At 38.2% G+C, this 15,850-nt stretch overlaps 1 protein-coding gene and 2 non-coding genes across 3 annotated transcripts; 2 read left to right on the top strand and 1 right to left on the bottom strand.

Annotated features, from left to right (window-relative positions):
• Positions 1-10,753: 10,753 nt before the first annotated feature.
• LOC116117917 (pentatricopeptide repeat-containing protein At1g77360, mitochondrial-like) lies at positions 10,754-12,775 on the top strand. Its single transcript, XM_031403911.1, has one exon. It carries the CDS (start codon positions 10,901-10,903, stop codon positions 12,392-12,394), a length of 1,494 nt encoding a protein of 497 aa, XP_031259771.1. The 5' UTR covers positions 10,754-10,900; the 3' UTR covers positions 12,395-12,775.
• A 2,270-nt stretch (positions 12,776-15,045) lies between these two features.
• TRNAN-GUU lies at positions 15,046-15,119 on the top strand. The gene has a single exon. It is a non-coding gene; the product is annotated as a tRNA-Asn (tRNA).
• Positions 15,120-15,189: 70 nt separating this feature from the next.
• On the bottom strand, positions 15,190-15,271 carry TRNAS-AGA. The gene has a single exon. It is a non-coding gene; the product is annotated as a tRNA-Ser (tRNA).
• Positions 15,272-15,850: the final 579 nt, after the last annotated feature.

Genomic DNA, 15,850 nt, shown 5'->3' on the forward strand with positions numbered 1-15,850 from the left:
CGATCTCATGTGTAACATATAAGGTACGAAAATTGTAAGTATCCATAACAAATCAAGAAAGCCATGTCTTTATTTATTAAATAAAAAAGGGAAAGTACATAAGCGAGCAAGAAAAAGACTACAAAAGCGGATCACTGGTCCGCATCCCCAGGTCCCGGAGGGGTGACCTCAACATCCTCAGGCTGGTCGTCGATCACCTGCCCAGATGCAGGTTCCTCGGAGACATATTCCAGATGCTCCTCTTCTAGGTCAGGTCCCCGAGCCGCCTCCTCATCTTCGGCCCGAGCCATAGAGGCAAGGGCATCCCGGTACTCATCAGGGAGGTCAGACAGATCGATCCTTGGGTTCTTCGACCGAAGGGCAAAGATGGACTGAATCGTCCATTCTGCAACCTTATTCTCGAGCTCCAACTCCTGCTATTGCATCTCCGCAATTAGCAAGGTGACGCGACCTTGAGTGAATCAGAGCTCGGCTTCAAGCGCCCCCTGCTGCTTTTCGGTGGTCTCCCACAACTCAGTCCTGTCCCGCTCTGCTCGTAAGGCCCGTTGGGAGGTCGTTTGTAGCTCCCGCTCTTTCTCGCCAGCCTCCCTAGTGAGTTTGGGCACCGTCCTCTAGAGCTCCTTTACCTCATTTTCGTGCTTCTCTAGCTCGACCTTCTGAAAGTCCACCATGCTAAAAGCAGCGTTCCTTTCGGACAAGTACTGGTTCGCCTGAACGGAGGCTAAATCTCTCTTTGCTTGTGCAGCCTCTAATTCTCGCGTAAGCCGCACATTCTTTTCCCTTAGCTTGACCAGTCCCTCGGCAGCCCCCAGCTGAATTTTCTATAGGGACAAGTACATAGAGAGCAAGGCCTGCGTAACAAAGAGAATAAAGAGTCATTTTCCTTTCTACTAAAAAAGCAAATATAAAGTCCTGGCCGAGGACAACTTATTTACCTGGCTTAGGTGCTAGAAGGACGTGGACATCAGGTCCATGGGGTTGGAGGCCATGAACCATTCAAACACCTCCGTAAGCTCGCATTCCAGTAGAGTGAAAACCACTAGCTGCAGATGGTCTAGAAGTTGGCCCATCAAGTCTAGCATGGGTGTGCCCATGCCCGTGCCCGCAGCAGGTGTAGTCTCCTTCACGGGCTACTTGCCCGACCTCCTCCCAAGACCTGCGACCTCCTTTTGCCTCGTCCCTAGACCTCTGGAGCAATGGAGATGTCGATCGTGCCCCTGGCTAGCCCTCCCGAGCGGAATGCTTGGTAGGGCTGAGACCTCTCAAGTTGGATGCCCAAACTCTCAGTCTCGGACTCTGACTCTTCGGCCCGAAGTTGCTTCCGCTTCTTGGACCTCTGAGCCATTGTCTTCTGCTTCGGGCGACCAGCCAAATGCTAGGGAGCTCCTGACAGTGTCCCTCCGACGGGGGGACCGTTGGGAGTCGCCCCCGCTGGTCCGGTGACATTCATCTGGGAGAAGGAAAATTGCCTTGGTCACGGCGATCTAGGCACCTTGGGAGGCATGGTCGCTGCATGCGAACGTCGTTAGCAAAACAATTCACTACATGAAAAATCAAAGAGTAGGCTAAGGTTAAGAAGCTTACTCGATGGGGTCTCTAAGGTCACTTTGGGGTTAAAGAAACCGTACTTTCACAAATTTGCGATTGTCATGAGCAGCCTTGCGTCGCAACTCTCTTCGGGTAGAAAATCAAAGGTAGTGATTCTGTCTGGATCCTCGAGGAGCGATAACCTAGTCGTTTTGTTAACTGCAAAGAAATAAAGAGCTCATTAGCGAAGATAAAAAAGGAAATTCGCGACCTCAAAAGAAAAGAGAACCTACTTGGCTCCAGAAAGTGGCAAATGTCATCATACCAAAAGAAAAAGAACTTTATCTCATATGCCCCTACATTGTTGGGGTAACTATGTATTCCCACTTCTATTCTTAGAGCGCTTGGAGAGGTAGAAGGAGTCATTGCCCTTACTCTTCTTCAGGATGTACGAGCAAGCTCGGCTCGCCTAATCCATTTTCGTCGCAGGCAATATACATAGCCACTACTATCATATATGCGTTCGACGTTAGCTGTAGCAGTGCGATCCCGAAATAATCGAGGACCGACCTGACAAAAGGTTCGAAAGGGATCAACCCTCCACTCTTGAAAATGTTCTCGAAGATTACAGCCATCCCTTGTGGCGGACTCCAAGTTGTATGTATCCTATCTTTGAAGACCTCTATGCTGAGAGCGTATTGGTCTACCACCTTCTGAATCTCCTCGACAGTAATCATCGACAAGATCTCTTGAGGGAGACCAGCAGGAGCATCCTGGACAGGCGAGCTAGTTTCCTCCTCAATTCTGGTCATTGGGGGGTCCATTCTACTGCGCTCTGAAAAAAGTGACATGCAGGGAATCATTCAGTCCTTGTACACTATTTCGTATGATGACGTGGGCAAGAAAGTAAAAAGCTTCCTCCCTTAAACCCTAAAAAAACCCTAACATAATACTTTTAGAGCCACCATCAAATGGCTCAAACCTAGGGAGAATATTTCATCTCCGATCAACTAACGGTAGACTATCATCGCATGGAAACTATCAAAAGCAAGAAATAATAATAAAAAGTAGCAGAGGAACCATCCTTACCTTCTGAAGTGAGAAGGTTAATCCTCCTACTTCGAATATCAAGAGCGCACCAAGCTGAAAGACAAAGAACCGAGGCTCACAAAAATTTTTGTTCTCTCCGAGAAGGTGAGTATTGTGACATTACCTGAAGTGAGCTTTGGGTTTTATAGTGAAGAAAGTGGCGCTTTGGTTTCCCGAAGTCAAACGACGTTTGGACGAAAAACACATCTGACCGTTGATCGCGACCACGTGTCACCAATCAACGAAAAAGAGCGACCGTCACGCTTCGAGAAACCAAATTGTCATTCTCTTCTGTTGAAACATTCAAGCAACGGCACGTTTCCCTCTCCCACTTTAAATGCACGCCCATCCGCATTTAATACCCTGATAGGAAATGTCGTTTTAGCATGGCTCGCATTTAATGCGCATGGCTGGCACTTATTGCGCATAGGACACGTCTGTCAAAACCAAAGGTATTTCATTAAATGTATCAGCTACAAAAGTGCAATGGATAACATCTAAGAGGTCTTTATATAGAACACTCTTCACCTTATGTTAGTCGCGAAGCGATGTGACTTTTCGATCTTGTCTTACGTCAGTTGCAAAGCGACGTGATTCCTTGTCTTCGAAAAAAAAAAATTCTGCTAAGTGCAATAAGGTCGTGAACCTCGAGTAAAGACCAGAGTCATCATTATGGCACTGAATATGGTCCAAGAATAGGTCGTCGACCTTTAGAGTAATTCATTTCAGGTCGCCTGCATGGAAACATTTCTTCGACCTCCTTACAGCCAGGTCGGATTGACCAGAATCTCTTCAAACGCATCAAATCAAGGCATAATTCATAGTTTCCAAGGTTCGATTCTCAAACATTAAAAACTAGGGGACTTCTGTTATGCCTGGAAAAGTAGGGCTGATGTAGAGCCTTGTCAGCATAAGCGGTCAGAGCTTAGGTAAGTTTTGCAGCCATTCAGACACAGCCACGTTGCACGCTGATGCAAGCGACATGCTCTTGCCAGTGCAGTAGGTGTGCACCAGGCTGGTGAAAGGCTGGAACGATCCACGTGTCCAATCCCTGCAAACATCGAGCAAATCACTCGAGCAGGTGAATAACGAGATGTAAGGAAGGATTTGCACTACAATCTGACCCACTCCTTGATTTAGTAATCATTACCTTAACTCATCCCACTATAAATAGAGAGTTCCTCTTCCGTTTGTGGGATTGGCTAATTTCTCTCCAGAATAGCATATATATACTCTCTCTTGTAATCTCTTGTAAGTCAGCTCACTGAATGTGACCTGACCTCATATATTAATACGATACCAGTGGACGTAGGATTCACTTACTTAAGCATCCGAACTATTTTAAACACCGTTCTTCATTTTCTAGTTAGTTCAATACCCTCGTACACTTGTGTTTTTTGAGTTAGCTCAGCATTTCCCAAGTGAGTTTAGTTGGTGTCAAAATCACGAATCAACAAAGCTAAAATCAAAATCCGAGACCTAAATGTTTCCCTTTTTGTATTTAAGAGTTAGTTCTTGTAACTCCAATTCAGTAAAATCCCATCAATAAAACGAAAGAATTATAAATCTCCAAAATAAATGGATAGGTGCAAATAAGGCTATTGCGACACCATCAAATGAGTAGTTTCACATCCAAGAGCTACTTCACCATATTCTAAATTCAATGGTTTCAATAAATCCCCTACAAAAGTTCGTCTTAAACCAAATCTAGAACTACTCTCAACAGTTTGTGCAATCATAAATATTATTTTGTATTAATTGAGATATGTTAACTTTGTATGCCATTATGTTTGTAAATAAACAATCTTATTATAAATTCATTGTGGTCTTGAAATTATATAAGAATAAAAACAACAACCTTAGTCACCATCTTTATATATGATTTACTTGTAATTTTATTGGATATGCCTTAAAGGGTGTTTGGTTCAGGGAATGTTGGATTACTGGAAAGTTAGATTACCTTGAAGATTACTGGAAATCTTTAGGAAAGTGTGTTTAGTTAATTAGTGGGTATGTTATATTAATATGTTTGGTTGGGAGGAATAAATTGGTGGGTATATTATTTAAATTACTGAATTGTCCTCTAATTAAATATTATTATTATATTATTTTTAATACTGATTTTATAACCCCCCGTATTTAAAAACTTAGCAAAAACAACCTCTTAATAAGAGTTTGAAAAATCAACAAAGCAACCCCACCAACCCAGCCACTGTCGGCCGTCGGCAATCACCGCAGGCCGCCGGAAGTCGACAACCTAACGGTGCAGGAAGGCCATATCTGGCCGTAAATGGCCATATCGGTGCAAGACATTCATTTTCGACCTTCCGTGCCCCATTCTGGCTGCCGCGGCTGTGGTTGCCGGCGACAGGTGGGTAGGGGTGGTGGCTTGGGTGGGCTGCAATTTGTTTTGAATTCAAGAGTAATTTTGTCCAAAAAGTTAATTAATTGGGGTGAAATAGTAAAATCCATATTTATGTAAATAAATTTAAAAATAAGGGCATTATTGTCCTAAAATTTTATTAATAAAGGATAGAATTGTAAAAAAAAAAGATAACTCTGGTAATCTTAGAATACCTAAGAAAATGGAGGTAATCAGATTATCTCCAATATTACCAATAGTAACCACTTTTGGTATTTGAAGATTAACGGTATCTTATATTACTTGATTACTTACTTGACAATCAAACATAGTAATCAAGTAATATAAGATGATTTAACCCTAGTAATCTTACATAATCCCCAACCAAACACTCCCTTATAGAAATACGGGGACTAGTTGACGTAAAGGGCCTCTCATTAGAGAGCTCGAGTAATCAAAACCTCTATTGGTAGGGCTTCCCACTGTTTTTTTAATTTGTTTGTCAAGCATTAAATCGGTTGCTAGAGCCTGTTAGAAGCTTGGAGAAAGAGATTTACAGCAATAGATCTAGAAATCATTCACTCATTGACATTGAACAAATTACAAAAATCTTTTATTGTCAATTAGTAGCTTTCTTTCATTATTTACACAAGCTGTAACGCCTAATTCATTGAGAAAAGCTAAAAAAAATTTCGAATTCATACATTATAACTTACATATTACATTGAATCATGTTTGATGGTTTGCTTTTCTTTAAATACACAAAACCTTATCTTAGTCATCCACGAAAAACTTTGGATGGAGTTAAAAAGAATTTAAGAGTAGTTATATGATAGTTTTAAAATATTTTTGGGAAACCTTTTTGTGTTTTAAATAAACTGGAGGAAAATTATTTCAAAATTTCAATAGACACCTCTTAATTTAATTTAATTTATTTTTTTCCAACCCCTGTACCTTAATTGAAATGCTGTTGCCAAATCCACACAAAATTTAGATAAAAAATTTCTTCCTCTAGCGTAATAATCCAATTCAACTTCGGACATGTATTAATTTTTTATTTTTTATTGAGTAAACGACTGTTTCCACCTGAGGTTTAATGAAATCACAAGTTGATACACTAGTTTTATTTATTCAAGATCCCCACCCTTAAAATAATGCAGTTTCATTTATTTTAACAGTGAAAGGTTAAAATGGTTATTTACCATCTCCAACTCTCCACCAACACCTCCTCCTTCAGCACCTAAGCCTCCATCGTGGCCAGAAGACAACCAACTCCACCTCTTCCTTTTGCCCCACCAACACCATCAATGCCACATCTAGCCCTGCCACCAACTCCAAAGCCTCCACCTTCATCTAAACCACCTCCAACATCTCTTCCCTCCTCCACCACCATCAAAGCCTCCACCTCCACCTCCTCCTCCACCTCCGGCTCCAACCAAATCTCACATTTCCATTGCGCAACATTAGGGAAACCCCTTTCTCTATCTTAAAGAAAAGTTGAAAGGCTTTTTACCAAAAAAAAAAAAAAAAAAAAAAGAACTTTGCCTCCCTTTTTTTCATGATCTTCCAATTGGAATTTTGCAAAAAATAAATAAATCACACTCTCAAACAAACAAATCAAAAATCAAATTCAACCAAACCCCATTTAATCACACAACCAACTTAATCAAACTCTGATTCAATAAAAAACCAAAGCAACACGACTGCAGGTGGCGTGCGACAGGCGACGCAGCCAGATGGTGTCGGGGTTTTGCCGGGGATGGCAAGGGGAAGCAGCTGGTGATGTTAGGTGGGGCAGTCAGCGTCGGGGGCTGCCAGGTGGTCACGTGCTGGTTGGAGGCGACCACTTGGCCTGAGGCACCTCCACGACGCCTATGACTTTCACACTGTGATCCGACCGTTTAGGCTTTAGTCATCATCTAGGGACCCTCGCCGTTGTTCTCCAATGTCGGGAATGGCCAAAGTGGCCTGAGAGCTTGCGGCGGCACTAGGGAGCAGGAATCAGGAAGATGAAGGGTTTACTTTTTTTTTTTTTTTTTTTTTTTTTGGGTTTTATGATTTTTATTAGATTTGGCATTTTTACTGTTAAAGTAAAGGGCCATTATGGTAATTTCATAAATTATTATGGGTATATATAATAAATTATGGGGGCATTAATTCTTGGTTTTTTATATATTCACTCAATTTTTTATTGCTAAATAATCAAAAGGCAAAGGTCTAAGGACAATTCAGTAATTATAATCTATTCACATGTGTCAGAACCTAACTGCGGTTAACAGTGTTACTTTAAACGTAATAATCTAGAATAAATGAAACCAACAGTACAAATAGCCCATTAGGGATGGGCGCGGGTCGGGGTGGGGCCGGGGACCCCATTTCCCATCCTCGTTACCCACTCCCATGACCGTCCTCATGGGCGAGGATTTTTCTCATGACTGTCCCTGGCCCGTGGGGATGGAATCACTCCCATCCCCGTCCTGATGAACGAGGCTTCGCGGGGGATTTCCCCCGAATGAGGATTTTTTGTGCGGGGATTTTTGCCTTGTGTAGATAAAAACTTTTCGCATGTTCTCATGACAATGATATTAAATTATTTTAATTGTGAGAAACTAGCACGTTAGTAGGTACTATATTTGACCGCTTAATTTTAGTAGTTAATTCATTAAAAAGGTTAAATTTAAGGTAAGAAAATATAAAATCAACAATTTCTTGTAAAATTTAAATTAAGATTTAAAAAGCAATACATAATTACCACCATAAACTAATTTAATTGTTACTAAGTTAGTGATACCTTTTCTATATAGTATTAAATAAAGGAATTTAGATTCCACATTATGATGTTTTATGTTGCTGAGGCATTGTAATGTTCTACTGAAATAGTCTCATCTACTAAAATTCATAAAATAAATACTTGAAAGAAAATTTCGCTGAGAATTGATATGAATATGGTGAATAACAAAAATTTCTTGGCAAAAATTGAAATATGCTCATGGATTTCAAAGCAATAAAAAATAAACATCTTTCAAGCTACAACATAAACCTCATAATATACTCAAATCATCTATTGCAACATAAACCTCATAATATATTGGTTTGATAAATTATAATAATCTAATCAAACAATTTTTTGGGCCATGTATTATTATTTTGTGAAATTCACAAAGTAATAATACACATATTTAATTATTAGACTCCTTCGTTTAAATTATTTTTTCTATAAATTTAATACAAACATTAGAAAGTATTATAAAAGTAAATATCATAAATTTTGATACATTACTTAAAACCATGACTTAAACTTTAATTTTATATACAATCTCGCAAAGAGAACAAAAAAAAAACCTTAAATTTATCAAGAAAGTAGGGCGGGGCGAGCAGGGCTTCACGTGGACGGGTGGGTCGGGTCGGGGATTGCACTATCCTCTCCCTCGGCCTGTCCCCGAGTGCGAAGATTTTTCTAAGGACCATCCTCGCCCCATCCCAAATTTTTCAGGATTTCCCTGCCCCATTCAGCCGGATCCCCGCAGGCCGGCAAACGCCCATCTCTACAGTGCCCATTTTGCTAAACCTCCGGTGGGAACATGTTGTTTACTCTTTTTTTGTTTTGAAATCTAATGAAATTTCCTAATTTTGGGAACTTTTAAATAGTCCAAAATCCAAATAAAAAAAGGTGATTTATTATTATTATTATTTTTTTAACTAAACACAGTCTCAACTTCATCGGAAACATGTTTCAACGAAATTGAAGTCTTGAATCTTGNGAGAGCTCGAGTAATCAAAACCTCTATTGGTTGGGCTTTCAACTGTTCTTTTATTTGTTTGTCAAGCATTAAATCGGTTGCTAGAGCCTGTTAGAAGCTTGGAGAAAGAGATTTACAGCAATAGATCTAGAAATCATTCACTCATTGACATTGAACAAATTTAAAAAATCTTTTATTGTCAATTAGTAGCTTTCTTTCATTATTTATACAAGCTGTAACGCCTAATTCATTGAGAAAAGCTAAAAAAAATTACGAATTCATACATTATAACTTATATATTACATTGAATCATGTTTGATGGTTTGCTTTTCTTTAAATACACAAAACCTTAGTCATCCACGAAAAACTTTGGATGGAGTTAAAAAGAATTTAAGAGTAGCTATATGATAGTTTTAAAATATTATTGGGAAACCTTTTTGTATTTTAAATAAACTGGAGGAAAATTATTCAAAATTTCAATAGACACCTCTTAATTTAATTTAATTTTTTCAACCCCTATACCTTAATTGAAACGGTGTTGCCAAATCAACACAAAATTTAGATAAACAATTTCTTCCTCTACGTAATAATCCAATTCAACTTCGGACATGTATTAATTTTTTATTTTTTATTGAGTAAACGACGTGTTCCCACCCGAGGTTTAATGAAATGGCAAGTTGGTACACCTGGTTTTATTTATTCCAGATCCCCACCCTTAAGTAATGTCGTTTCATTTATTTTAACAGCGAAAGCTTAAAATGGTTATTTACCACCTCCACCCCTACACTAAGACCTCCTCCTTCAAAACCTAAGCCTCCATCGTGGCTAGAAGACAACCAAGTCTACCTCTTCCTTCTGCTCCACCACCACCATCAATACCACCTCTAGCCCTGCCACTAACTCCAAAGCCTCCATCTTCATCTAAACCACCTCCAACATCTCTTCCCTCCTCCACCTCCACCTCCGGCTCCAGCCAAATCTCACATTTCCACTATGCAACATCAGGGAAACACCTTTCCCGATCTTAAAGAAAAGCCGAAAGGCTTTTTACCAAAAAAAAAAAAAAAAAAAAAAAAAAAAAAAAAAAACCCTTGCCTCCCCTTTTTTCGCGATCTTCAAATTGGAATTTTGCAAAAAATAAATAAATCACACTCCCAAACAAACAAATCAAAAATCAAATTCAACCAAACCCCATTTAATCACACAACCAACTTAATCAAACTCTAATTCAATAAAAAACCAAAGCAATGCGACTGTAGGTGGTGTGCGATAGGCGGCGTAGCCAGATGGTGTCAAGGTTTTGGCGAGGATGGCAAGGAGAAGCAGCTGGTGGTGTTAGGTGGGGCGGTTAGCGTCGGGGGCTGGCCAAGTGGTTACACGCTGGCTGGAGGCGACCATTTGGCCCGAGGCACCTCGACGACGCCTACGACTTTCATGCTATGATCGGATCGTTCAGGCTTTAGTCATCATCCAGGGACCCTTAGCTTTGTTCTCCAGTGTCGAGAATGGCCAAAGTGGCCTGAGAGCTTACGACGACACTAGGGAGTAGGAAGATAAAGGGTTTACTTATTTTTTTTTTTTTTTATGGGTTTTATGATTTTTATTAGATTTGACATTTTTACAGTTAAAGTAAAGGGGCACTATGGTGATTTCATAAATTTATTAAATTTATTAGGGGTATATATAATAAATTATGGGGGCATTAATTCTTGGTTTTTTACCCGTTCACTCAATTTTTTATTGCTAAATAATCAAAAGGCCAAGGTCCAAGGATAATTCAGTAATTATAATCTATACACATGTGTCAGAACCCAACTGCGGTTAACGGTGTTACTTTAAACGTAATAATCTAGAATAAATGAAACCAACAATACAAACTGCCCATTTTCTAAACCTCGGGTGGGAACATGTTGTTTACTTTTTTTTATTTTGAAATCTAATGAAATTTCCTAATTTTAGGAACTTTTAAATAGTCCAAAATCGAAATAAAAAAAGGTGATTTTTTTATTTTTCCTAAACACAAACTCAACTGCATCGGAAACATGTTTCAACGAAATTGAAGTCTTGAATCTTTGATTCTGGAAACTCAATTTCCAACAGTAACTAACATAAAAATATCCAGTTAGGGTTCTAGCTGACTCTCCTCTTCAAAATCTCAATTCCCCTTGAATCCAAATCACTGATGAGCAAGGCGGAGAAGCGACGCCACCACCACCACCCATCTCCCCAACCCACTAAAAAACTTCACTCAGCTTTCCCTTCTACGCCCCCAAAGCGTCCCATTTTCAACTCACACCTTCAAGTCCCAAACTTGCCCCCCCAAATCAGACACCTCTGTGATATTATTTCAAGCACCCCCTCCACTTCCGTAGAAAAAATCCTTGACGAAACTGACCTCCGTGTTTCTCAAGAAACCGTCGAACAAGTCCTGAAACTCTCCTATGCCCACCCTGGTCCCGCTGTCAAGTTCTTTCGCTGGTCAGGTTACCAATTGAATGACAAACATAGCCCTTACGCTTGGAATCTTGTTGTTGACTTGTTGGGTAAGAACTCACTCTTTGATGCCATGTGGGATGCTATTAAGTCTATGAACAAAGAGGGTTTACTTTCTTTAGCTACTTTTGCTTCTGTTTTTAGTAGTTATGTTATTGCTGGTAATGTTAGAGATGCAATTATGACTTTTGAGGTTATGGAACAGTATGGTTGTAAGCAAGATATTATTGCCTTGAATTCGTTGTTGAGTGCTATTTGTAGAGATGGGGAAACTATCGATGCTGTTGAGTTCTTGCGTGTCGCTAAAGGTAGGATTAGGCCAGATGCTGATACTTATGCGATATTGTTAGAGGGGTGGGAGAATCAAGGGGATGTGGTTAATGCTAGACAGACTTTTACAGAAATGGTGGTTGAGATTGGGTGGGATCCGGCCAATGTGCCTGCATATGGTTCATTTTTGTGTACTTTGTTAAAGGGTCGTGATGGGATTTATGAGGCAATCAATTCTTTTAAGACATTGGCAGACAGGAGGTGTTATCCGGGGATGAAGTTTTTCAAGGTTGCACTAGAGAAGTGCCTTAAAAATCATGATGTTAGAGGAGGTGAGTTAGTTTGGGAGGCAATGATAGGATTAGGACGGATTGGTCTTAGACCTGATACTCTAATTTATAATTCAATGATGACTTTATATTGTTATTCTAATGATATTGGTGCAGCAATAAAGTTGTTGGATGAAATGGTTTACAATGGGGCATTTCCAGATATGCAAACGTATAATGTACTGTTTCAGTTCTTGATTAAGTGTCGGAAGTTAAGGGAGGCTTCAGGGTTATTCAATGAGATGGTTAAAAACGAGTGTGTTCTGAATCAGGAAAACTGCTGTGCTGCCATTAGGATTTATATGGATTCTGGGGACCCTTATATAGCTATAAAATTTTGGAAATACATGATGGAAAATTACCATTCTGATTTATCTGAGACTGGTAATTTGTTTGTTGTTGGGCTTTGTGATATGGATATGCATCCAGAAGCAGTTAAGTATGCCAAGGGTATGATTGAAAAAGGGATCCAGTTGACACCTTCGTCATTGTTGAAGTTGAAACAGTGCCTTGCCAAGGCAAGAAAGGTACTTGTGTATGAAGAACTTTCAAGAAAGTGTCAAAGTGCAAACCTCAGTAGGTAGGTTAGACATTTTTCTTTTCCTTATATGTTAATAGCTGTGCTTATGTTTTAACCTTAACATTTTTGGTTTAGTAAGAAAAAATTCTGATATACAATTGAATAACTGGTTACTCTTTTCTTCTATAATTTGAAATACATTTGTAATATTTAGAGGAGCGAGCAATATCAATTTCTTTTTTGGGCTGAGAAGTGAATAGGTTTGTTTTTCCCATTTTCTTGTTGTATCTTAATTTCTAATTTACGTTTGAGAAGTGGTACGAAGGTGTTCAACATTTTGCTCTTGAACTCAATTCTATGTAGTCATATAAAGAAAAAAAAAAGGAAGGGAATTGTTTAACATTCCAGATAACTCTTATATTATAAACAAACCAAATATGGTGAGTGATGCTTTTCTTGTATTAATCTTGTAATTAGGGGCATTTTTTTACACAATTACATAAATGCACTTAATCAATTGCTTTTTGTTTAATGTCTAGCGTTATACTTACTTTTATTGCTATGTTAATTGGCTTTTTACCTACCATATTAGCTTGCTTCTTCCTGTGCTTTAATTATTTTATTACTTTAATCTTTTATGAGCGTGCAAGTTGGTTTTATAAATCTTAGATTCTGACATGACAGTTTTGTATTGATTCGTTTTTTAAAAGAAGTTTTGTTGATAAATGTAAACATTGTTGTGCGCATTGCTCTTAGGGTGTCTTACAGTAAACAACCTCCATTATAGAGGCACTTGCATTGTTTAAATTAGTAATTAATTGGAGATATCAGTCTAAGGATTATGAATACTTTTGTTCATTGGAGCAAAATTTTAATTTCTGAAGTTTTGGCGTGTAAGGATTAGTTTAATGTAGTTGAGTCTAAATTGATATGTTAGCTTTATTAACTTAATTAAAATTTTCTTGTATACTATTCTTATTTTCTGTCATTTCAGCATATAACGAGAAGTATGAATTAAGTCTTTAAATAATCGTTCTGTGCTCTGGATTGTTTTGTGGCTTTTTGAGAGTAGTTTTCTTGTTCTAGTTTTTTGAGTTGCTTTTCTACTATTAACTATTTCTTGTTGAAATTGATGTGAGTGTTACTGATCCCAACTAATTAGTTCAGAATTTTCAAGTTTTCAACATCAAGAAGTTTCTTTTGAGACCTTAATCAAATTATAGATTCTACATCCTTTTATCTACACATCTAAATTCTGAAATCTCCTGTTTTAGCCATTCAGCGACAATTTTCCCAGGATAGTGCATAATAGATAATAAGGATGAAAAATTTCAAGATCATAAGTATGTGGTTCTGAGGAAGAGAGGATGGATAGAATAGCTTGATGTAGTGAAATTATTCCACTAAGGTTCTATAGAGCTTAACCATATAACCATAGGAGCTTGTTTGGGAAGGTTGAATCTCTTCAAAGATCTGAAGGCTTTGTACACTATTACAACAAAGTATCTTTTATGTAATTTTATATTTTAGCCGAATTTTGAGCATTTGTTTCAAAGAGTGAGCTTCCAGTGAAGCTTCATCGGGTCAGATGATTCCTAAATCTCTGCCCGTGTTAGAAGTTGACTCCGACTCAATCTCATAAATCCTTAATTGTAAGCCTTGGTCTTTCTTATAGAAACCAGGCTGTTATGATGATTAAGGAAATTTTTTATTCATTTTTTTCCTTATAATCGTCACCTTCTTGTTAACTTGGAGTTGTGCTTGTCCATTAACTGTTTAATCTTTTCTTTCAAGAGATTTTCTATCAAACTTGTAGGAGTCATAGCCCTACTGGACAGGGGTTGCAACTTTTGAAGTTTTTATCCCCGGCCTTCTTGACAGCTTTCTACTTAAATGTTGGATTAAATGAATTTTTATATCCTAGTGTTAGAAATTAGGTTGTGTAAAAATGTATCATCCAACAATGTGGCCTTTTGCAAAAATGTTTTCTTGTTTGGTGGTGTGTATTTGTATTTTTGTTTTTTAATTTTTATATGTATCATCTCTGATAATCCCAAATTGTAAGATATCTGTGGCATATTTATTTTTCTTCTATGTGAATTTTGTGAAGGAATGTGATGAGGAGAATTTGAATGCAGCATAGGTTTTGAAAAGGTTGTCTGGATCATGTGCTCTAACTAAATTGGGTATGGCTAGGATATCACTTATTAAATTAATGTATCCTTAAATTGTGGTTCAATCAAGTTTCACTTATTAAGAAACTTAACATTCACATAAATATCAATAAGATGGGTCATGCCATGCCATGGTAAATTTAGAAAAGAAATCGGTCCACATATAGGTCGAGTTCAACTGGGTTTTATTCAGAGAGAGTGAAAATAAAACACATGTAAAGATTATCTCAGGGGGTAAATAACAATTCAGGGTATATACTATATAGTATATAATACTTCTCTGGAAGAATAATGTTACACCTACAATTTCTTCTCACAATTTTGACGTGACAGTTCACAATTGGTTGATTGTAATTTACCAAGTGAGATTTATTACGAATTGATTAATTGTGAGCTGTCACGTAGGGGTTATTAGAGAAAGTTTGCGAGAAGAGGTTGTAGGTGTAGTATTTTCCGGTTCAAGATCATCCATGCTCCATGTTTCACTATGCCAAAAGATTTTAAATGAAATATATAATAAAGTATAAGCATATCAGCGTCTGCTGGAATAGCTCAGTTGGTTAGAGCGTGTGGCTGTTAACCACAAGGTCGGAGGTTCAAGCCCTCCTTCTAGCGACCGGATTATTTTCTTTTTCTGGGCCCAAATTAAGGCTTTTCAGCCCATAGAAAAAAAAAGAAAACATATCGTGAGCGACAGGATTCGAACCTGCGCGGGGAGAGCCCACATGATTTCTAGTCATGCCCGGTAACCACTCCGGCACGCCAGCTCTTGCAGTGGCCCACTACGAGTGGCATGAATATGATAGTTTTGTTGTTATGTATTGAAAATTTATATAATATGTAGTTATATTATTAGCAGATCCTCGTTATAATTTGATAGAGTAAATTATTTTTGTATAATATGATGTGATTGATTAATTTAAAATTAAAATTAAATTTTTATTCAATTATATCATATCATGTTACATAATATCATATGAGAAATATTGTATAAAAATGATGTATATGTAGTATTATTCAATTTCATAATCAATCCACTAAATATAAATAACCTTGTAATGTTGAAAAAAAATTATAATTTGTGTGATGAGGTGGCACTTGATTTTGTGGACTGTTTGCTGATGTGGAGTCAAAGCTGGTATGTTTTGGTCAGAGAGTATTTAAAGGAGTAGAAAAGGACTTTTGTGGCATTTTGCTCGTAGAACTAATCTCATTCGCTTCACAGTTCTCGCGTGTTCTCTCTTGATTACAGAGAGAGAAATTCAGTTGCAATGGAGATTGAGGTGGAGCCTTTGGAGACGCAAGATGAATAAAACGGTGTGGTGAGATTTTGGAATCTTGGTTGT

This window comes from Pistacia vera, unplaced genomic scaffold (genome assembly GCF_008641045.1).
Source record: "Pistacia vera cultivar Batoury unplaced genomic scaffold, PisVer_v2 Contig825, whole genome shotgun sequence".
In the NCBI taxonomy this organism is placed as follows: domain Eukaryota; kingdom Viridiplantae; phylum Streptophyta; class Magnoliopsida; order Sapindales; family Anacardiaceae; genus Pistacia; species Pistacia vera.